The sequence below is a fragment of the Dicentrarchus labrax genome, unplaced genomic scaffold (genome assembly GCF_905237075.1).
Source record: "Dicentrarchus labrax unplaced genomic scaffold, dlabrax2021, whole genome shotgun sequence".
Lineage (NCBI taxonomy): Eukaryota > Metazoa > Chordata > Actinopteri > Moronidae > Dicentrarchus > Dicentrarchus labrax.
The window spans coordinates 24,725,163-24,749,163 of NW_026136702.1; the positions used below are offsets into that span (position 1 = coordinate 24,725,163).

The 24,001-nt window shown below is 40.5% G+C and overlaps 2 protein-coding genes across 2 annotated transcripts; both read right to left on the bottom strand.

Annotated features, from left to right (window-relative positions):
- Positions 1-324: 324 nt before the first annotated feature.
- On the bottom strand, positions 325-11,497 carry fbxo28 (F-box protein 28). The gene is made up of 5 exons (XM_051424130.1): positions 11,282-11,497; positions 9,263-9,372; positions 6,266-6,404; positions 4,993-5,188; positions 325-3,367 (listed from the first exon to the last, which is right to left on the bottom strand). The coding sequence occupies exons 1-5, from the start codon at positions 11,468-11,470 to the stop codon at positions 2,856-2,858; spliced, it is 1,146 nt and encodes a 381-aa protein (XP_051280090.1). The 5' UTR covers positions 11,471-11,497; the 3' UTR covers positions 325-2,855.
- Positions 11,498-13,732: 2,235 nt separating this feature from the next.
- polr1c (RNA polymerase I and III subunit C) lies at positions 13,733-23,625 on the bottom strand. Its single transcript, XM_051424199.1, has 9 exons — positions 23,522-23,625; positions 21,635-21,706; positions 20,177-20,284; positions 19,504-19,636; positions 19,249-19,380; positions 18,926-19,078; positions 15,558-15,707; positions 15,152-15,268; positions 13,733-14,076 (listed from the first exon to the last, which is right to left on the bottom strand). The coding sequence occupies exons 1-9, from the start codon at positions 23,591-23,593 to the stop codon at positions 13,958-13,960; spliced, it is 1,056 nt and encodes a 351-aa protein (XP_051280159.1). The 5' UTR covers positions 23,594-23,625; the 3' UTR covers positions 13,733-13,957.
- Positions 23,626-24,001: the final 376 nt, after the last annotated feature.

Consider the following 24,001-nt stretch of genomic DNA (forward strand, 5'->3'; position numbering starts at 1 on the left):
CTTTATTTGCAGCCACTTAGGTTGCCACTTGCCAAATACCTGCAAAACTACAAACATTCACATAAGCCTCAGATGCATTTGAGCCAGTTGCTAATGCTAGAATGCTAATACATCAAGCTGGTGAACATGGTTAATATTATACCTGCTTTGCATCTGCATTTTAGCTCAGACTACCAGCAGCCTCAGTGAGACTAGCATGGGTGTAGACAGTTTTAAAGAGTGCATCAACTGTACAAAACTAAAATCACTGGAGTACCCATTTATATATAAATTATGACTGCTGTAACAGCTTGTAATGGGTGCAAACATACAGAGATGTGTGGATAAGTTAAGTTGAGCTTTAATAGGTTTGATTTGTACAGTTGTAACAGTAATGTGTGCAACAAAACCGTACAGTTAGCCCCAAGTTGGCTAACTCAAAAGATAGTTTTCTTGGTATACATACATGAAATAATTCACAATCTACACTTTAAAGTACATGAAGATTACAGTACAATTTTCTAAACTGAGACGCAGTCTCAAATTAAGCCACTAGATTACATCATCTTGTGTTTTTCTGCCCAGTGTCGTTATAATACACGCTAGTGTTCACCAAGACGTGAACTGCATTTCCAAAGTTTCTTTACCAAAAGTTCATGCCATGAGTGGTTCAGGTCATCCAAACAACAGAAAAGCTTCAAACGAAGAAAACAAACGTGCTGCCACAATATGGGCTCACAGCTAACCTAGCCTCACAAGGCGAGAGACGAGTTTGTACATGAGAGGGGAAGAGTACCGCTGCACAGGGGAGCTGGGGGACGCTTCTTAAACAACAGCCGGGGACACTAATCTTACTCTGAGCCATTCTGCTGAGCACCTCTCCACTGTCACTGCAAACCAGTCAGAAGTTCTGGTAATTCCCTTATACCACCTCCGACAGGCTGATTTCAGATTTAATTTTTAAGTTGCAACGTAGGAAAAAAAAAGTGGCACAATATATTCTCACTTCGCTCTGGTGGTGTATATCCATGCAGCTAAATTCCATTTGCTTGCCTTGTTAAAAGGTGGACAAAACAAAAACAATCGGCATGGCACTAGAGATGAAGTGAGATTTTGCATTTGCGTGAACATACCGTTTGAATGTCATTACATATATAGTGTACTTAAAAAAAAAAATGTAATTATACAACTTCTACTTTGACTTTTAAAAAGGACCATAAAAGTGTTTTTCTCAATTTCCATCCATTTGCTACAACTATTAGCCGGGGAAACACTGAGTGTTTGAGTGTAGCAGCAATCTGCAACATGATCATGTCAACTCTTTACATGATGATCTGACACAGTCTGACAAATTTCAACCGTAACCAGGCGTAAAAAAAATAGGGGCATAAGAAAATATCGATACAGTTGAGTATCGTGATATATTGTATTGATTTTCAAAAACACTATCAATTTGTGTTTAAACCTCCAACCACTAGCAGTGTTGTAAAGGACTATGATTTTGGATGTTACAGGGACTATGATAAATGCTAATGCAATAAATCACCTTGCTTACAGTACGATATATTGAATCGCAGCCCCTGTATCGTGATTCACATATCGCCAGATTCTTGCCAATTCACAGCCCTACTTGGAGCAGCTGAATGCTGTGAAGGAAAAAAAAAAGCTAGGAAGTGGATCTTGATTTGTGGAATTGGAAACAAAAAAAGGTCCACTTATTAGATGTGGTGGATGAGTTAATCTTTTTTCAGACTTTAGAACAGTGATTTCAATAAATTGTTGGTATAAAATGAAGCATGATTGTGCAGATGCAAGTTGTATTTTTCAGATTTTTGTAATAACAGAGAATAAAATATGTAAAAACACTGGTATGATCCTAAAAGGACAGATGCCAAACATTGTTTTGCCACTGGAGAGCAGGTAAAAGACAAGCAGAGCAACAGAGCCGTGTGTTCCCGTTACCACTGCTGAATGTCTTGGGATCAGAGGACAATGATATCTGTCAGTGGTTGCTGAGGCACAGTGGAAAGGAAAATCCCCTTGCAAACATCTACCTCCATTTTGTGCCCTTCAGGCAAGTGGGGAATGCCGCCCTTTTTACTTCCTTAAGACTCCATCCTTCCTTTTCATGGTGATTCAAGAACTTATCAGATTGAATGAACTGACCTGAGCAGCAATTTTGGATAGAGCAACCAAGCTACAGGCAAGGAATATAAATTACTTATTACTTTTTAGATGTTTTTTATTGCACTTAACCGAAGTTAGGAAGAAGCAACTGTGAATGAAATGAATGCTTGTGGATTTAGACGTTTTAGACCCGGGTGAAAATGGAAATGAGATCGCTGATTACTGATAACATGCGACTGTGTTTATGTTGTGATTTAAGGCCTGTCATGACTCCTGTATTTCTGAAATGATAAAACAGGAATTGCATTAATCACACAAACAATGTGACCTCTATTAAACAATTTCACCAACCGACTGATTTCCTGTTTATGTCAAACCAAATTTTTTGCAAATATGAGCCTCTTAGAAAAGCATCTACATTAAAAAGCTGTACAGTCATTTTAATGTAATCTTCAATAAATAGTCATCTTAGCTGCAAATGGCCGACCATCTGCCTATATTCGGATTTAGTTAGGTGGCTAAGAAGCCCTGTAAGGATAAGTCTGGTGATATTCTATATTGTTCTTCTTGTCAAGTCCCATGTACAGAGCAGAGAGAGAACACTGGTAAAGCAAAGCATACAGGGATACTCCTGACTCATCTCACAGGCAGTACGGGTGATGAGTGACGCGGGGGGATTGGGGATACGGTGTGATCAGTCAGACCAGAAACCAAAAACAAAACTTCAACTAAATGACACACTGAGTCTCTTATTTCTTGCTGCGCAGCCGTTTGGACTGTCGTGGAAGGTCTGAGCTCTTTCTGGTGCGTTTGAGTGACGACCCTCCCTCGCCCTCCGGCTCTCTGGGTAGGGAGGCTGCGGCCACGCTGCCACTTGCCAACGCGGTAGCAGACGTGCTGGCAACAGTGGAAGACACGGCAGTGGTGCTGGATGTGGAGGGGACGGCTGTGCCGGGCCTGGGTCCTCCCATGGCTGCGGCGCTACTGTCCATCAGTTCGCGGAGCTTGTGCTCCAGCTCTGCGAGGCGGGCATTCTGCTCGGCGATCACCTGGGTCTGTTCCAGCAGCTTCTGCTCCTGGTCCTGCAGCTGCTTCTGCTGCTCCAACTGCTTGACGCGAATTTCCTGCATCTCCCTCCGCAGCACTGTCATTGACGCCCCGTTCACTTTCACCTGCTGCTGCACCTTGGTCATCTCAGAGCGCGAGGGCGTGTTCTTGGCCAGCAGGGACATGGTGGTCAGGGATGTGGATGGACCTGCCACTGAGGGGGACAGGACAGAGGGTCAGAGGACTACAGGATTTTACTGCTGCACAGAAAACAAAAAAAGACAAGATCTTGCAGGGCAAAAGTAAAAATGTTATAAGACCTTTTATTTTGGCTTAAGTTATATCTGTTTGGAGGGACAAAGGGGACCCAGACCATGGCAACTGTACGCCCTAACTGCAGCTAAAAACTAATGATTGCTGTTTTAATAGCAGATCGTGGAGGTGTGTTGCCCAGTCAGACACCATAGCCTTTTCATCACTATTGACTCTACATATTTTTTTATTTAACTGGGAATCAGGCGCCCCTCCTACACACAGGCACTGGATTAGAGATGTGATGACACATTTAAAGCTTGAGAAGCTAAAGTACTCAACCAGGGGATCCACCCAAGGATTCTGGAAGGCACTTATAATTCCATGTTGGAGATACTGACACAGAACTACAATTAAACAGGTAACTGACTGATATTCTATGTCATATGTGTACTGTTTTCAATTCAATTCCAATTCAATTTTATTTGTATAGCGCCAATTCATAACAGAAGTTATCTCAGGACACTTTTCAAATAGAGCAGGTCTAGGTTTTTGTCATTGTTTTGTTGAAATTTTCTCTATAGCTTGTAAATATTGTTTGTGGGCTTCTCCATTGTATGTAGCGTATGTTTTGCATTTTAAAAAAAGCCAATACAAATGTTTGAATACCAATTGTTTTGTTTTTGATAAATCTGTCAATTAATTACTTGTTTATTAAATAAAATGCCCCAGAACCACTGGCAAGAGCCAAAGGTGACATCTTAAAATGACTGCTTTTGTCCAACCGATCAAAATCTAAAATATATTCAATGTAGCATGAGGTAAAACAAAGAAACAGAGGCAGAAGACAAAATGTTTGGCATTTCTGGTTCATAAATGAATAATTGATTGATTTCTTTCTTTGATAAACTAACCAATTTGTCAACTTATTTGGAAGCATCAGCATGCAGTTTCTCCACCCATAATTAGTCCAATGTGTGTCAATGATACACAAAGAGAACATGAACATGTCAAACAGTTAATGTCTGAACACTCTGTAACATCTTACAGAGAAGCTTTTGATCTTCAGCAGTTCCCAGCCTGGGGGTGGGGAGGCTTTCTTGATTTTAAGGTATGTAAGAATGGCCTATATCGCAGCATTTTGACAATTTCTGTGAAGATTCTGTAAGTTTAGATGGTATTTAAAAAAATAAAATTATCCACAATCAGGGAAACTCTTTTCTGATCAATATTCACAGGAAATAATTCATCCAAATCTCTGGTTTTACACAACCATCCTGCTGTGTTCACTGTTTGGGTTCATTGTACAGTTTACAGCTGTTCTTTACTGTTATTGTTATTATTGAATATAATATGAAATCTCCATAAAATGTGTGACTTGGTCAGTTTACTCACTGATAGAACAAGGCTCCCTGAAGGAGACAGGTTGGAACCACTGATCTATGTTCAACGATGTTCTGCCACAATAATTTATTTCTATTTAAATCATGATGCAGGACAAAAGAGGAGCCATTTTTTTACATGTTGTTATCGTCTTACTGAGAGGTTGTTGAGTGAATTTTTAACTAAATGAGCCAGGACCGTTACCTGGTGCAGAGCCAATGAGACGGCCAGACAGGTCGGCCCCCGGCAGCTTCTTCTTCAGGATGGGGACAATCTTCTCATCAAAGTACTCCATGGCCATGGAGGAGATATCCCTCAGCTCCTGCAGGACCTCGTGAGCCCGCTGTGGGGCTCGAGTGGAGTTCACATAGCGCAGAACGCGGTAAATCTCATCTATCACCTGACAAACACGTGACAGCACATAATCAGGACATCGCAAATAAGACAGAAATTCAGAAGATACACAACAGATATGACTCCCTGATGGCTTTATTACACCCATTGTACGCTCAGTGGGCCCTCTGCTGGCCAGGTCTGAGAACTGCATTCAGTATAACACACCTGACAGCTATCAGAATTCTTCACAGCCAGATCTGAAGAATTGAGCTTGCTACACACGAGTAGATTATCATTATGAAACAAATGTTGTAAACATGAAGGAAATGTTCATGGTGAGAGTATATAACTGCTAACACTCATTTTGCTATTGAAGAAATTTCAAGGAATTCAGATTCAGCTACTGACTGTTCACAGGAGGCAGGTTTATTCCTAATAAGAAGAGTTCATATTGTTGACTGTTGAATCCTGAATGGACCACCCTTCTTCTACAATTGAGTTTTTTAAGCATTCATTTTACCTCTGCTCACTATCTTACCATCACAGTTTAGATCCTAACTAAGGACGGATGTATGCGTGAGCTATGTGCACAAACATGACTATGTAGCAGGCTGATATTGAAACAAAATATTACAGGAAATGCAAAACTTACAAATTAAATTACATTTCAGGGATCTCATGGTTTATGTATTTTCATTTGGAATTCCGTTTCAGCTTTATAAAATGATTTGGTTGATATAGTATCTATTGTTTGAAGGTTGTTTTGTCTTATATAACGCTAGATTCCTGAGTCAACCCAATGTTAATGATGCTACTTTATTATTAGTAGTATTTGTATTACATTATTCAGATGTTTAACAAAGTGCTATGCTGTGGAATAGAAAGAGGTATCAAGTATCTGTTTTTAATACTAGTATTGTGACAACTGTATGTACCACTAGAGGGAGCTTGCGTACCACCAGTGGTGCACGTACCACAGTTTGAGAACCAGTGTTCTAAAGGATTTGTTGGTAAATCTGATTCCTTCCTCCTCCCTAACTAAGATGTCACATCATTAGTGCGAGCTTGCTGCTGTAATGAGGCATTACAGATGCTCCTGTCTGTAAGACTGCTGCTGTGGCCCAGAGGCAGATGAGCTGACCTTTCCGGGGATGAAGCAGCAGAGGTTGGAGTCGACATATTTCATGAAGGTCATGTTGAGCAGAGAGAGGCGGGTCTCCACAGCGGCCAGGATGTCAGCATGACGGGCCAGTGAGTGGTTTCTCCTCTCTGACTCTCGCCTGGAGACAATGACAGAACACAGTGGTGAAGACAGGTTTCATCACAACTTCATTGATGGCTTTAGTTTTGAGAAACAGAATCTTGTTCCTGAGAACAACAAACTATGCAGCTCTCTATGAGGTTTTGGGAGAGAAAAATGTTTTGATACATTGTGATTCTCTCTTTAATGATCCATACAACACTAGTCAGAATTAAGAGGCTGTCCCAAAACATGGCTGAGTAGCTGACCCTTCGTCCAATTACATTTACATTCTTCTGTTAAGTCTAATGAGTTTTTCTTGACAATACAGTACAGCCCTGGCTCAGAAACGGTGGTCAGCTATCATCATCATGGTCATCGTTTATGCTTGGCTGTTCTCACCACAGACGATTTTTCTGCATTCCGAATTGCCACCAGTTTTCCTCTAACCATACATTTCATATGGCCACAGCACACATTTTCCAGGAAAACAAAGATAATTTCCAGGATATTTAGTCACTTTAATCAATCAGGGTTCCAACACGTCCTGGAAAACCTGGAAATTTAGAGACTAGTTTTCTAGTCATGGAAACACCTGTAAGTTAGAGCCCTGAATCAAATCAACTGCTCAAAGACACTTCTGCCAGTTCAGTGATGTCAGAAAGGAGAACCACGGTTGGAGCTGAGGTGAAACTGAGGCTGAGGCAAGTATCAGACCCCTTGTGATGAACCTCAAGAGACACAGAGCCTGGTGATTACATCTGGAAAATAAACTAAAAACCGTCAGCCAGCAGTGGTTGTTCACTTCTGCCTTTCTCAGTGGGCTGTCACCTGTGTGTGTCTGGTGAACAGTGAACAGGTACAGGAGGTTCAGTTTAAAGCACTACAGTTGTTAACTAGGGATGGGAATTGAGAACCGGTTCCAAATTGTCCGATCCATCAGAATTGTATGCTTCAGAGCTCATTGATACCGGCATATTTTTCTGACACTAGCGTATTGCAAAACTATCCCCTTAATAGTCAACAGTTAGTTGCTGTGAACAGTCTTAGTCGACAGCACTTTGGTCAACTTTGGTTGTTTTTAAAGTGCTTAACAAATAAAGTTGGATTGGACCCACTTCTCATTAGTCGGACAATCACAAAATCAAATAAGAACAACATGAAATCCGTTCGGGAGCTGTGCCTTGTGACTGGGATGAAACTATCAGGGAACTGCTGACACACACACACACACTTTTCTCTTGTAACACAGGGAGTCAATTACCAGTGCTCTGTTGCATATGCTAACCGTACTAGCAGCCATTAGCTACTTAGCGCTCCTATTAGATGACTATACCCTTGACTGTGAAGCTCGAAGGACAGGGGGAGGTTTGTTTACACTACTGGCACAGGAGAGTTGGACTGCTGTTAGGAGGGGGGTTTCAGGCTGGGGGCAGGAGACCCTGCAGAGAATGCTACCAGGGAGCAGGGGAACCAGAACTTGATCCAGGCGAGCCGGTAATGGAAGCACAAATAATATCATAACCATGCAACAATTAGTCGACTCATGGCTTGAACTACTACTAGTACAACTAGTGGAAAATCTTAAGTCAGGGCACCTCATGTATGTATGCTGCTGGAAACCTGCAGCAAGAAGGAGTCGTGGCAGAGAGGAACAAAGCATGGCTTCATTTGATGAAGAAAGATGACAGCAGTGCTAGTGTCTGTAAAATCATACTTTTAAGTGAGGATGGAAACATTAACAATATGCTGAAACATCTTTCTAAGCAACATGGGTTTCTCCAGGAATACTATGTATTTGACATCCTATATTACAATAACACTGGTGCTGTGTAGGCCTACGTTAAGTTTTTTTCCACACAGGAAATTGACCAGGAATCAGTAAGGAAATCAATAAAAAATAAGCAGAATTCCCATCCCTAGTGTTAACACGGCCATACATCAGCTTGTCATTTACACACCTATCTGCAACCCAAAGAATTCTTTCAGGCTTCATGTCTATTTTCTTCTGACCATAGTCTGCGAGTGCACTGCAGTGCTGTGGTTGAACACATCTAGTGTAGAGAGGACTGAGGCTGCTGCTGTCACTACACGGCCAGCACAGATGAGTTGTAAGCTCAGAGTCAGGCTTGTTTTTTTTTTTTTTTTGCTTTCAGCCTTGTAAGAAATTCAAATTAGACACATTAAGTTCTTAAGTAATCAAATTAGGATCATTTCAATGGGAAAATAAATATATATTAGTATAATTCTCATTTTAATTTGAAAAAACATCTACATATAGTAGGGATACACGATAATTATGGGGACAGAAATTATTGGTCAATACTTGGAAATTTATATTATAAAAAATTAGTGGGATAATTAAATAACCAATAAAATACCAGTTGATATGAATAATAATTCATTTGGACTTTGTTTGTTTAGCTTAATAAACTTGTGAAGAGTCAGAACTGTTTGTTGATATGTTAATAATAGTGATGTCTGTTAAATTTGGTTAGACCAAAAACATGGAATATTATATAATCCATCGTTTCTCTCTACATCTTATCCTTTCTTACCCTCAACGGTGCATAAACGACATGTTATTAACTCCTTTTTAAAATAAAAAAATATTGGTTATCTTATCGGTATCAGCCATGAGAAGCAGGTAATTACTGGTTATCGTATCCATCCAAAAATCATATCTTGCATCTCTAACATCTACTTATTTATTTCTAAATGTTCCACCGACACCCTGCAAAACCATCGCTGACCACAAGGGGCACAAAGACCCAAACAGCTGATAAACAGTCTAAGACACTAACCACAATCCAGTCTACAAAATGTCCCTTCAGAACAGTATGTGCTAAAGCTCAGCAGCAGGGGGGTTTCCTGCAGTGGTCCTGGTGTGATACTGACCTGGGCAGCTGGGCTTTGACTTGCCTCTGGCACAGACTGTGGTAACGCTCCACCTTCAGGAAGCCCTGGTTCAGGACACGCTGGCAGATCATATCCATGCGCTTACACACCTGGAGAAGATGGACAGGAGAAAAGAGGTGAACAACGGGTGATCTGTTGAAGAACCTTTTCAAGGCCACTTCAGCAGGAAGACATTTGCCCATATAGGGATCATACTGCAGTATATCTGAATAGAGGACAGCACCTCTAGTCTCTAGTATCTGCATTTGTACAGCTGACACCCCAGCATTTATGATTACATTAGGAGGTGGCCGTTTTTACCAACTTTTTAGTATCCTCATCCAACCTCCCACTGTGCACTGAGCAGGAAGTTTACCCCAGTTCACAAGGAGCATGTGCATTCCTTGACCCACTCACTTACCATGTTTGTTTGGATCAAATACAGAGACGATCTGAGAAGTACTGGCTAAAACTAGTATACACCAGAGGAAATATTTTCTGCTTCAGGAGGATAAAAGTGGAGACACTGAGGGATTATGTGCATGTCTTCAAAACACACAGTAAGCTTTGTTCCCAGGAACATTTTTCTTCCTCTCTCAATTCTCGACTCACAAAAGTCTGAGCTGCAAAACCGCAGGCTTACTGGACCCAGGGGGCTAAACAGGTCAGGCCCTTAAGCAAGAGTCTCTGCCTGAAGTAACTTTAAAGGTTAAGAGGGGGGCTACTACTTGTGTGTACCCAGGGGCCATTTTCTCTTAATCTGCTCATGCAAGGATTACATGGAAGGCACAGAGTCAGGCTGCAATAACAGGCGGCAACAACTTGTATGACTTCTTGTCAAAACCTCCAAACAGTGCATGAAGAAATAAAGATCCCCTCCAGACATGTATTAGGACAAATATACAATTAGTTTGCATGGAACAATAATGTGTGTCTGATAGGCTCAGAGGCAGAGCGGGTCGTTCCTTAATCGGAAGGTTGTGGGTTCGATCCCCAGCTCCTGGTGCCACATGTCGAAGTATCCTTGAGCAAGATACTGAACCCCAAATTGCTCCCGATGCCGTGCATCAGTGTGTGAATGTGTGTGAAAGGGTGAATGTGGCTGTAGTGTAAAAGCGCTTTGAGTGGTCGGAAGACTAGAAAGGCGCTATACAAGTACAGGTCCATTTACCATATGTTTTTTCTACAAAAAAAGTATATTTTTTACGCACACCTTAACAAGGCAAAGTTCCAGAGTCTCTGAATATGCAAATGTTGTTGATTTCTAAAGTTTTCCTGCTGGACACAAGATGTCTCCTCCTTCACTGTAAAGTCCATTCTCAGTGGATGTGCACTGGTGGTTTCAAGTTTCTACATCACCCTGTACAAGTTGATACTGGACCAGGATGACTTCCTAACTATTGGTGATGTCACAGATCATGCTCATAGACCCCGCCCCTTAAAATCAGACATTCAAAGAGCACAGAGAAACTTTCCTCTTTCAGCAGATGAATGTGAAAACATCCTTCTAGTGTCAAACTCTGCACAGACAGCATTCAAACAGCACACTGTAGACACAGGAACCAACACTGGTTTCTGACTGGAGGGGGCTTTAAGTTAAAGGACCGGTGGAGGAGCTGCAGTGGAAAGCACAGTGCACACTGGCTAATGAGTGATTTCCAGCTAACCTCAACAAATTACAATGTCTACAACGCAGGAATATCTTTACGGGAGTAAAACACACCCACAGCCCTGATCTGATTTAGCCTTCCTCTTATAGACATTCATATTGAGGGGTTCGTGGTGTGTCGTGTAACGTTATTCCGGTCTGCTTAGCTAGGCTGCCCTGCTAATTAGATAACAGCACAATGAGCACTGCGGGCCACGGCTGCAATTAGACGGCTCCGCAGACATTAAACACCGGCTTTACACGGAAGCCACAATTACTATTCAACAAAACTACTATCCAAAGATAAGCAGTGCATGTGGCTAGCATTAGCTTTGTTCCCTTTCTAGTTGGCTTGTTTTTGTTCTCCTTACCGAGCGCAGCAGGCTGATTTCATCGTAAGACAGGAAATTGAGAATCGTCTCAATGGCCACAATGGGCAGCCCCAACAGCGGGTTGTTCTGGTGCGGCTGGTCCGGCGGAGGGGTCGACTGCCTCGGTGACACCGCGACTGAGTCCAACGACCCAACACATCCATCAACTCTGTCTACGACGGCCGCCATCTTGCTTTGCTAAGGAGGAGGCGGAAGTGACGTTACAAAGGGAAGCTAGATGTTTAAAAAAATTGTTTACAGAAGGAGACAGGAAAAACAGGTCAAGAGTCTAAATTCATGCTCACAATATTAGCTTGCGATGGAGGAAAAACAGTAAGAACTGATAGGAACGAGGGAACACAAAACTGAACTGATGGGAGCAAAAATATATTTGAGATTGTTCAATAAAAAGATGTTGATGTTAGTTTGTTTTTTAGAATTTGAGATTCTGAAACTACTGAAAAGATTTAGCATAGAAATAGAAGTTGCTCTTTTATCAGGTCTTTTTTCCAGCTTCTCTATATGAACAGGCAGTATTGAGTCCCATTACTTTTAAATGTAATGTAATGTCAGTCACTGATTACATATTGCATTGCTAGAGCCGGATCTAAATATTCATGGTGTGGGCAGAGGGTGGCATGGAGACTTTAAAGCTGCAGTAGATCATTTTTATAAAAATATATTTTTTCATATTTGCTAAATCCTTCACTATATCCTGACAGTAGTACACGAGACAGAACATCTGTGAAAAAACCGGGTTCCTCTGGCTCCTCCTAGTGCTCCTAAGAATCCACCGGGCCTGAACAAAAAGAACCAATTAGAGCAAAGAAAGATAGTTGATTGTTGAGTCTCATTCCCAGGGCGTCAAATACAGATGTTTTGGAACCCTAGGAATGGGATTCAACAATCAACGCTTCCAACCCAAAGTGTCTTTCTATCTTTTTAGCCTCTGATTGATTGTTTTTGTCCAGGCCCGGTGGATTCTTACAAATGCAATTAGGAGTGCTAGAACGAGCAAGGGGAACCAGATTTTTCCACAGATTATCTGTCTCACATACTACTACTGCAGCTTCAAGGGTTGGCAGAAATATCTGCTGATTTAATCACAAACAACCACATATATCAATATGTGCCTGGAACCCAAAAACATTACATCCTTGGGGGACATTAGTAAAGCAAGTGATATTAGAAATGAACACATTGTTTTATTTCTAAACCATCAAACATTTTCAAACAAATTCTGAAAATATTGCACCTTATACAAAAAAAGTAGATTTAGTCACAAATATTTGTGTTCCACAAATATTCTATTTTTCTCTCAAAACATTTTCAACGCAAATAAAACTCATTTAGCATATCCAGCATTTACAGCTGATGCCTTCTGAGATTATTGATCAATTTTTACATGTTAAAAACCATTGTTTACATGTAAGGAGAATCAGTTACTACCCAACAATGAACACAGGATATTAAGGATGGAAGAAACAGATATTATCATCTCCTGTCTTTTGAATCCCAAGTTAATCACTGATATTTTCGCACAAACTTAAGTAAATAGAGAAACTAAGAATTTACTTTGGGCCAGTGTTTGCTGTTCTTATTTGGATTTTCTCGGCCTCCAGTTGGCTCCTTCTGGCGCACTCTGACTTACCATACCACCTAATGAGCTCTCCAACAGTTTATCAGAAGAAAGCCGCCCATCTATGATACACTGCTGGATCAGCAGAAGGGAGATATTTTAATTTGTTGATTTTCACCAGAAAACAAAAAGAAGTCCACGATTTCAAAGCCAGTTTGGAGTTCACCCAAATTGAGTTTAATCATTTAAAAAAATTTCTCCAAAACACGGGCTGATCCCAGTAAGGATACACTGAATGATGTTGAAACAATCAGTGCCTTCTCCCACAATGACATGTAGGAACAGTAACTTATTAACGGTTATACATTTACTGATGGAAGTGAGAAACTATTTATTAATAACTCACTAACATTTAAATAGGCAAACAGGAAAAATGAAGGTTTGACTTTTTAGTTGCTAAAAAGCAATGTAGCAGCATCTTTATATATATGAAAGAAGCATGCACAGATAGAATTAACTGAACAAATTAAATATGGAAAGCTCAAATAATTTATTCTACCCTTTCATTTATAATAATTTCTGTGCTGCGGTTTCATGTTATCAGCACACCGATATATCTGTGATAAAGAAACATCGGCAGACGGCACACCAGCTGATATACCAAATGGGCTTTAATATAGTATAAATAGTATAATATCAAGTATAATGTTTTGTATGTTATAATGTATATATATATAGCATGTTTATATGTGTTGTGTCATGTTGCCATAAATAAGATGGATGATGGGAAAACATACAACCTATGGAATATTAGGATCAATGAGAGGGCTGTAATAGAGAAAGAGGCAGCCATGCAGGCATTATTGGTGACGTTTTCATTAAATTCAGCTTGTTTATTTAAGGAAGCTCCTTAACACAAAAGAACGGTATACAAAATACTAGAGACAGCAGTATATACATACTTACAAGCAAGTCTACCAACCATGACAAAATCTGCTTTTTGAAAAAAAAAATACAGCAAAGTTTAGGTTGACGGGCTGTTGCGTAGTTCAACATGAGATCCTACATGGTGTGTCTGAGCATGCTCAGTCATTATTTCACTTCATGTCAGTAGAGTCCAGTTCATTGAGAAACCTCTGACACTTGGCCATGAGGACTTTGATGGCCTCTGTGACCAGGACTTCTGGAGGCAGGATTCCAGTCGACTCCACAGTAACTGCATGAGAGAAGAGATCCATCAGTATAATTACAAACTGCTGTATGGACATGCATTAAGACAGTCCCATTTCACCACAACAGCTCAATCAAAAGAGTCACATAAAAACATTAATATTGATCATTTTCTTCTTATCTTGCTGACTGAGCAGGTGTAGAAATAGAAAACAAGTCCTTGTGGTTTTAGAAGCACCAGCTGTTATTTCACAACCAACAATAGTTAGGAGCAATGACCTCTTGGAGTCACTGGTTGCCTGGCAACATCATGGTGATGACAAGAATCCGGGAAGTCATTGCACCCAGCCAATAGTCCAGCACATAACCCTCCATGAAACCAACATCTTTTGTACACATTGGTCTTTGTATGGATTAAACTAACTAGATACAACAGATTTTGTTTTCTTCAGACAAGCTAACAAGGCGAGCAGCTTCTCCTGTGTCTCCTTGTATCTCCTGGCAGTAACTTCATATTTACTGTACAGGCATGAGAATTGTATTGATATTGTCATTACAAAGAAGGACATTAATTGACCCCTCTAAGCCCCTCCACTTTTTGCTCTGTGCTCCAATAACAGTTGAGTAAGCCTCGGTCAGAACTTCAGTCGACTTACCTCCTTTCCTGTACTTGGATATGCTACATGCTGGTCTAATCTATGTTGATAAGACAACCACACTTGAAGATGGTTCAAAAGCAACATATATATAGTCACATCTAAAGTTTGCAAAAGATTGGCTAAATAACCAGCTAACAATTGATGGAAATTAAATAGCTAGTTAGCTAGTATTTTTCTGCTTTTTGTCATCTGCAGAACCACTGTTTTCCTGTGGTATGGCGCAACTGCTGTGCACTCCTCTCTCACTTTCACTTTCCAGTTCAAATATTTTAAACTTTTCAGCACCACTCATCAATTTCACAATTGGGCCAGGCAGCCAAATTAAAATCAAGCAAGGGGCAGGCTTTAGTACTTTACCACCTTCTTCCTGTTGTAATTCTGTTTACTATGCCGGTAAATAGGGCTTTCCACTTTTTTCCTGTGATAATATCTGATTGGCCGGTTGCGAAGACACACACGTACAGATGAAATGGTCACGCAGCCTTCCAAGCTTCACCAAGTTCTTCAGGTCATCATGTCGGAGGACTTCTCTGCTGCATGTATCCAGGCGACTGTTCACTACTTTGGCAACCTTTTTCCCTGAAGTGGACAACACAAGAAGACCAATGATAGATAATATACAGATTGGAACTCACTGCAGACTGATAAAGAACTGAATTTCTGTGCCATCCTAACATCTTCCCAAAGTTGCTTGGCGCTGATGGACTGTATAAGACAGATAGCAGAAATCTATGTCATATCAATGATGAAATATTGAGAGTTTAGTCCAGTCCATGTATTTATCTTTTTCACCATGCCCTCTGTAAAGTTGCTTTCTATTTCCTGGTTTCTATTTGATTTCAGAATAGTCGGATGAGGTCTCTCTTACCATTAACATCTTCCAGGTCGATAACTCCTCGTGAGAAGCAGCGTTTTAAGCGTTCTGCCTTCTCTCCCTCCACAGGCTCCAGCAGGGTGATCTCTGGGAGGAGGCGGTAGCTGGCTGTGGCCACTGGAGAGAACTTAGCATGGTCCTTACCTGAACACAGAACAGAGAACACAATTCAATAAGAGGCAGGAAAAAATACTGACTAGAAAATATCAGGGTGTCTGGACTGATAACATGATCAAAGTACATGTAGTACGTAAGCACACAGTCTGTGAAAGTGAAAGGTTTCCCACTGAGATGAGTTGTATAGAAACATTATGGTCAATATATATATATATATATATATATATATATATATATATCAGGTTAATAATATTGATAATAATCTTTATATAGCGCTTACTGTATCTTAACAATGTCAATGTTAATGTCTTGTACAAGTGAAAATATAACATAGATAAAATGAAGTTAAAACACAAAAAGATATTTAAAAACATATAAAAGTAACACAACATCTGTTAGCCACAGTTGAAAACACCGTGAAAAAAACAATTGTATCCAAGCGAGATGCATAGATACATCAAGCTGCTGCTTAAAAATTGTTTTTTAAGAGAGATTTAAAAGTACTGAGCTAGTTAAACTGAGGTGCTAAAGCGTGGAAGGCAAAGGCCCGGTCACCCTTGGTTACCAATCTAGACTTTGGCACTACTAGGAGAGCCGGAGGACCTGAGGTTATGATCTGGCATTCAAGGGATTAGGAGTTCAGAAAGGTAGCTCGGAGCCAGACCATGAAGAGCTTTGAAAGTTAACAGTAAAATTGAATCTAAATTTGACTGGTAGCCAGCGAAGTGCAGCTAAAACCGGAGTGATGTGTTCAGATCTCAGAATCCCTTTATTGGCTAGGTATGTACGCATACAAGGAACAATATAAACAATTAAAAAAAAATCATGAACAGAACAAGTTCAACAACAAAATTAAAGCTGCAAGCAGTATTGGGCGGGACCTCGCCATCTCCCTAGGGAGGGGCCTGCACAGCATGTGCCCGCCGCAGCTGCGCCACACCACGTCGCCCCACGCCCAAGCCCTCATTGCCGGAAGCCGAGGGAAACCGTTCTACGTCGTCACGCATTTCAGACACCATGCAAAAGACTTCTGCGTTCATAGTGAGACTCTTCACTGCGAAACTTGGAAATTCAGCGCCACACCATGTAAAAATTTGATGCCGGAAATGCCATCACAGTTTGACATTCGATTCAACCTGGCCAACTTTGACGGCACGCCACAGACACACCCTTCAATGTACAGTCACAAATAGCACAACTTTTAATCAGCAATGTGTTTTGACTGTACTGACCAATTTTGAAGTAGATCCGATAAATTCCCTAGGAGGAGTTTGGTCAAATACAACACGAAAAATCACAGAAAATGACAAAACAATTCAAAATAGCTGACTTTGATGCCACACCACGGACACACCCTTCAATTTACATGCACAAATAGCACAACTTTTAATAAGCACCATTTTTTAACTGTACTGACCAATTTTGAAGTACATCCGATAAATTCCCTAGGAGGAGTTCGTTCAAATGCAAGGCAAGAATTCACCGAAAATGAGCACGGAATTCAAAATGGCCAACTTTGACGGAAAGCCATGGACACACCCTTCAACGTACAGTCACAAATAACACAACTTTTAATCAGCAATGTGTTTTGACTGTACTGACTAATTTTGAAGTAGATCCGATAAATTCCCTAGGAGGAGTTCGTTCAAATACAAGGCGAAAAACTCACCGAAAATGAGCACGGAATTCAAAATGGCCAACTTTGACAGCACGCCACAGACACGCCCTTCAACGTACATGCACAAATAGCACAACTTTTAATCAGCACCATACTTTAACTGTACAGACCAATTTTGAAACAGATCCAATTAATTCCCTAGGAGGAGTTGGTTCAAATACAAGGCGAAAAGTTTGCCGAAAGTGAAAATCAAAATCAAAATGGCCGACTTCCCGTGGGGTTTGGGTATGGGTCCAAGAGTTATCGGTGAAACTTGGCACCGGGGCTGCTTTTTTAAAATCCTTTAGGGGGCGCTACAAACATGGCAAACACGATTTTTGGTATGTAAGCTACAGGCACTAGTCTACACGTGCCCTGTGAATTTCATATTCATAACTATTACGGTCTCCGCACAGTGATTTACCATGCCACCAGAGCGCCACCTAGTGGCAGATTGTTGACACATTTATTAGTGAGCCTCAGGGAGCCATGGGGAAGCATCGTACCACGTTTCGTTTAAATCACATGTGCCGATGTGGAGATATAAACTTCTCAATTTTAAAGAGTGCCACCTTGTGGTGATGGCCTGAAATTGTGCACGATGCCTGAGGAAGACATGGGGAACTATGGACCCAAGCTTGGTGTCAATCGGATATACCAATGTGGAGAAATGGTCCACTTCCTTTTTTGACGAAAAATCTACAGGAAGTCTTAATTTTATAGTGTGCTTATTTTTTGAAATTTCAAAAATCTTCTAATTACTTTTTTGCCAGGGCATTCCTCAGATGCTACGTAAACAATTCCGTACGAACTGGACAAAGCACATAGGAGGAACACGAAAAAGTAGTTTATGAACATTTTACGCTCTAGCAAAAATAATTAAAGGCGGAAGTGGGCGTGACCTATATGGGAAGATTCGGCTCCATTCACCGAACGCATGGATATAAGGTTTTTGAATGTGCGAGAAAAGATGTGGGAGTTATTAAGTAACCAAAAAGTCAACGCACTTTTCTCAATAGTAGCGCCACATAGTGGCCAACCTGAAAGCGACGCATAGAATATAAAATTTTTCACCAGGCCTGAAAACTGAGTTTTCCTATATGTTCAGGGGGGCAAAAACACAGTCAAAGGCGCTAAAAATAATAGGTAAGGAGAAACATAACAAATACAATAGGGACCTCCAGCGGTCACTGGCTCTGTCCCTAAAAAGACATAGACATATGTACAGTTATACATGTTGGCTGACACAGGAGTAAAGGGTGTGGCAGTAGTCTAAACAAGATGAGACAAGGGCATTAACAAGTCTATTAAGATCATGTGTTAAAAAGGATGTTATTTTAGAGATGTTTCTCAGGTAATAGACGCAGTAATTGAACTACCCTCTTTACATGTGAATCAAAACAAAGTTTCACATTAGGGAGCCAAGACTGTCTTGTATGTGGGATCTGGAAGTAAGAGGAGGATCTCTGGTTTATCTGTGTTAAGATGAAAAAAAGAATGAACGACCATGAAATAAAAGCGGTCTTGTTCTTTCCCCCCCGCAGACTCTGCACTTAGCTACCTAACTCTGACACTCAAAAGCTCTTACCGAGTCCTTTGACGCAGTGCATGATGATGTCCAGCTCCTGTCCTGGTCGTAGCTGAGCTATCAGGATGTCATCATGTACCGGTCCGATGCCAGAGTCTGCAAACACGTCTGCCTGGTTCCCGATGGGGACCCACTTTATGTCCTTGGAATAAACTGAATGAAAAAGAGAGAAAAAAATAATCACGTTAATGTTTGATTTTCCCCCTTGATATAACCCCCTCCCCTAACTGATTATTTTCAACAATCATTCATTTGTTTGTACGCACTGTATCTGCAAACAATACCACTAATACTTTGTTCATTTTGAGACACCTGAAACCTACCCATGTGGTTCAGATACAGCTCTCGTGGGTCAGAGGAGTCTTTGCTGGCTCTGGGGTTCCTGCTGCATTTAATCTTCAGCTGTAGTTGAATTGTGTCGATTTCTGAACCTTCTTCCTCTGCAGCCTCTTCACCTGGAATAAACAAAGCATAACCGAACCTGTTAAACGAGGGTTATGGATGTAACCACGGTTCTATGAAAACTAAAATGGGAGCCCAGTGGTCCACTGTAATGTCTGAGTAGTTCACGGTCTTACCAGTGTTCCTGTACTCAAACAGACGAGGATCAGCTTTGATGGGGATGAGGCCTAATCTGTGGGCAAGGACTTCATCCTGGACGATGGATGTGTTGTTATAGATAAACGCCTTCTCTATAGCCATGGTAGGCACCTGCAAGCAAAAATAATGCAAAGCTCTAACAATGTACGTGTGGAATTAAAAACTTTCTCTGGCCTAGATGCATAAAATGTACAATTTCTTCCCATTAGCTATCATACAGTCACTTACAAAAAGTCAGAGCGGAGAAAGAGTTTTTGGTTGATAGCTTGAAGATAGTTGAGTCTCATTCCCAGGGTCCCACGGTGACTGTATTTGACAAACTGGGAATGAGACTCAACACTCAACTATCTTTCTTGGCTCCGACTGGTTGTTTTTGTTCAGGCCCAGTGGATTCTTACAGTACCATTAGGAGCACTAGGAGGAGCCAGAGGAACCTGATTGTTTCACAGATTATCTGTCGCATGTTCTAGTGTCAGGATATAGTGAAAGTTTCAGCAAATATGACAAAAAGTAATTTTTATAAAAATCCCCTACTGCAGCTTTAAGATGTTGACATGGTGACATTAGGTGACCTTAGGTAAACATTATGTAGTTGTATAGATATGAGGCACTAATGACACATGACAAAGCCTGACTGAATGGGTATCCCACCTCTGCTAGTAAGATCCTTCTGAAGGCGTTGGCAATGGCTGCATCTATCCCCACCATGTCAAACTCCATAGTGTTCTCGTCTAGATGCACCACGTCAATTCTGAAGTTCTGCAAACAGAGATGTTTTTAATATGAGTGTAATCATACACATTATATACATATCAGTTAGAGTGCTCATTGGTTGAAAACCAAACTAAGTTTGACTGAAAATAAACTCAAAGTAGTAGTCTTTTTGGGCATAAAATGTGAAATTTTTCACTTTGATAATTCTTAGTTTCTTATACATACCTATTAGAATCTAAGAATGATTTTATGATTTTATAAATCTGCATATACATTTCTTACAGCTTAAGGCTAAAACACACCGCTGCCAATCAGCAAAACAGCCACCCCAATTATTCAGACAATGATTTAGCATAATGATGAGTAAGACAATATAGAAAGAAGTCTGTGTCAGTCCTTCTTCTCCAGTTTGTATAGATTTCTGTTAAAAAAAAAAAAAAAAGACTCTTCAATCACTGAATAAGTCAGCTGGTATTTCAACCAGATCCTAGTTTCATAAAAATGGTCTGAAGAACAAATAATCTTATTTCAGAATGTCCACATGAAGATAAAGAACAGATGTTTGAACTTTGTTGGACTAACTAACATTCTCCAAACAACTTAGTTGGCTGGAATCATTTGAGGTTTAGAAATCAGTCTGTTTGGCCATCCCAACTAAGGCATAAATACGTAATTTCTAAAAGTGCATAGGAGGTAAGAGTGGTGGCTTCCATAAAAAAATATATTTTATAAATTTTTAAATATATACTTTCCATTTTAAAAGCATGTACTACACTGCTAGGAAGTAGCTGGGTCCCAATTTGGGACAAAAAAATTATGCGGTATCAGATCAGTGCCCAGACACACGCATTTGATGCAGTATCAGAGGAATTTCTGATACTCGTATCGGTATAACTCCCAGGGTTTCGCACTGCTCAGCCTCCTCTGGAAAACTTATTCCAGGGCATGAGATTCCTCCGCAGGCTGGCTGGGCTCACCCTTAAAAATGGGTTGGCTTGGACATCTGGTGTAGAGCTGCTGCTCCTTCAGGTTGAAAGGTTCCAGTTGAGGTGGTTAGGATCTGGATGCCTCCTGGGCCATTGGAGGTTTTCCAGGCATGTTCAACTGCTAGGAGACCCCGAGGTCGACCCAGAACACACTGGAGAGATTATATATCTCATCTGGTTTGGGAACACCTTGGGATCCCCCAGGAGGAACTGGAAAACGCTGCTAAGACACCCCTCTCGGGTGTCTTAACTCCATTGTTAAGCCTGCTGCCTGTTATTCAGAACCCAATAAGCAGCAGAGACTCTGAGACAGTGTAATCCAATGTGAAACACTTGATTTATAGACAGATCGAACAATCTCTACCGATCACCAGCAGCAGCTTTGAGGTCTAAATTGACAGAAATGTACCTTCTGAAATTTCTGCATATCCCACACATCATCATAGCCCGGGTAGTTTCCAGGGTAATCTGTCGTATGTACCTAAAAACAACAAATAATGAATCAATTAGTAAGCAAACTAAGGTTACTGCAAACATTCTGATCTTATCAAGGTTACTTTAGCGGTTACTCTAAATGCATGTATGCACTGGTATAATATCTGTCACACCCCCACTTAGCTTCTTTTTTTCAAACCATAAATAAAAATGTACAGTTTTATACTGATTTAAAAACACTCTCTTGGTGCACTGCAAGCCTTAGCACTTGAATTGAATGAAAGATATGATTTTTTTGGATGTTTCCATTATGTTTTTAAATGTGGACCATATCAGATTCCAGTGTGAATAGGTCACCGTCCTGAAGTGATCCACATGACAAATACACATCTAAAGTGACATAAAAGTTGCATGAATTCTAATATGTTTCTACATTACACGGTCGAAGTTGCATACTGGACCAAGACTGACTTCGAAACATCGTTCTAGTGTCTAGTGTAGCAGTGGCACCATTACTGCAGTGGTAATTGGTAGTGACTCATGCTGCCTGCTGAGAGACAACAGCATGGTTAGTTGGACTGACAACGTTAGGCTGTGGTACTCAGTTACTGATGAAGGTATCTCTTCTTCTCTGCCACATTTCAAGTGATGTGCTGTGTAATTCTACTGTACTAGCTAGCTAGCATAACCAACCAAGAGTTGCATTTAATCATCAAAGAACAGTTATACATGACATATGACATATGGAGAGGAACAATATCCTCTGCACAGCAAGGGGAATCAATGTAAAGTGTATGGTCTCAGACAGGGCCACTCTTCATGAAGTAAAGGCTTGTGTGTTTCACATTCAGTCTTTTTCTAACGTAGAAGTTTGCCACTACTGTTGGATCAGCTGATAACTGCACAGCGTCTTCCCCATTTCCTAGACATCGTTGTAAAACTAACATTACAAAGAAAGTAAAGACAAAGGTGGAAAAGTGGATAGCTTGCATTCAAATGTACTTAAATGTGAAAGGCCCTATCTAGAGCCAGTGTCTGGTTTGTCCGTTCTGGGCTACTGTAGAAACAAGACCCATTCCCTCTGTAGATAAAAAGCAGCTCTTTCTAAGGTAACAAACACACAACAATTTTTATTTCCAGGTTATTATACACAAATGAAAACATCACTATGAATATAATATTCCATTTCTGCCAATAGATCCTCCTGAATGTTACACACTGGACCTTTAACATCTGATTTTTAATCAGCACAGAGAAACTTTCCACTTGATGTGAAAACTTCCTTCTAGTGTCCAACTCTGCACCGACAGCATTCAGACAGCACGCTGAAGGAACTAAAAAGGGGAGCTTTAAGTTACTATATTAATATTTTGAATATAAGTGATATTAGGAATGACATATTAGAATGTGGTGCTTTAAGTAGTACAGCTCATTGTGATGTTCTGACATATGATAGGAATATTAGAGAGATATTACATATGAGTTAAAACAATGTACTGTGTACTAGTGTAGGCACACTATAGACATTTCAATACAATGTTTGAAGCAATATGACTTTTTCTATTCTTCAGTGACTGACTGATGAGAGCCTACAGTTGGCCTGCCCAGCTCCTGCCCCGAGTGTATTAGAATGACGCTATAACTGCTTATATTTTCATATTCATTGAGTATTTATTCGTAAATATATACATCTATATAAACCTGTTCATATCAAACAGTCCAACACCGGTACAGCGCAGCGGTATCAAACACACGAGGTAACAGTCACGTGCGGGTCGGTCCAGCAGCTCGAGGGACCCTGACCGTTGCAGCTAGCGGATGATGATGCTGTCATAAAAACATTTTTATAAAACAGACTTACATTTTTCACATCAAATTCCCCCAGTATCACTCTATTTCGAATTTCTTCCACGTTCTTCATGGTCGCCGCCATTTTGTCACGTAGTCTGCTTTACTCCGCCCACACTTCCGTTACGTCACAATTTACAGTTTAACGCAGCGTCACAGTTAGTGTTTATACTTAACACATCCTTCTATTCATACTGCATTATCACAGTGTATGTGTGTTCATATTGAGTACTGCTTAATGTATTCACTGTGTTTATACTGACTGCTGCATTATCACAGAGCATTTACTGGGTTGAAGACAAATATTTTGTCTTTCTGTACTATAATGTTTTTCTATACTTTCCACTATTTGTTAGAACTCTTCAAGAGGTTTATTATCATATGTACAGTAAGAAACACAAGGTTTGTACGTACAATGAAAGTCTTGGTTAATGTCAAATGACAGATTTAGGAGAATAGAACAGCTGAAATTGTTTCTATTGCAGTTTGTGCA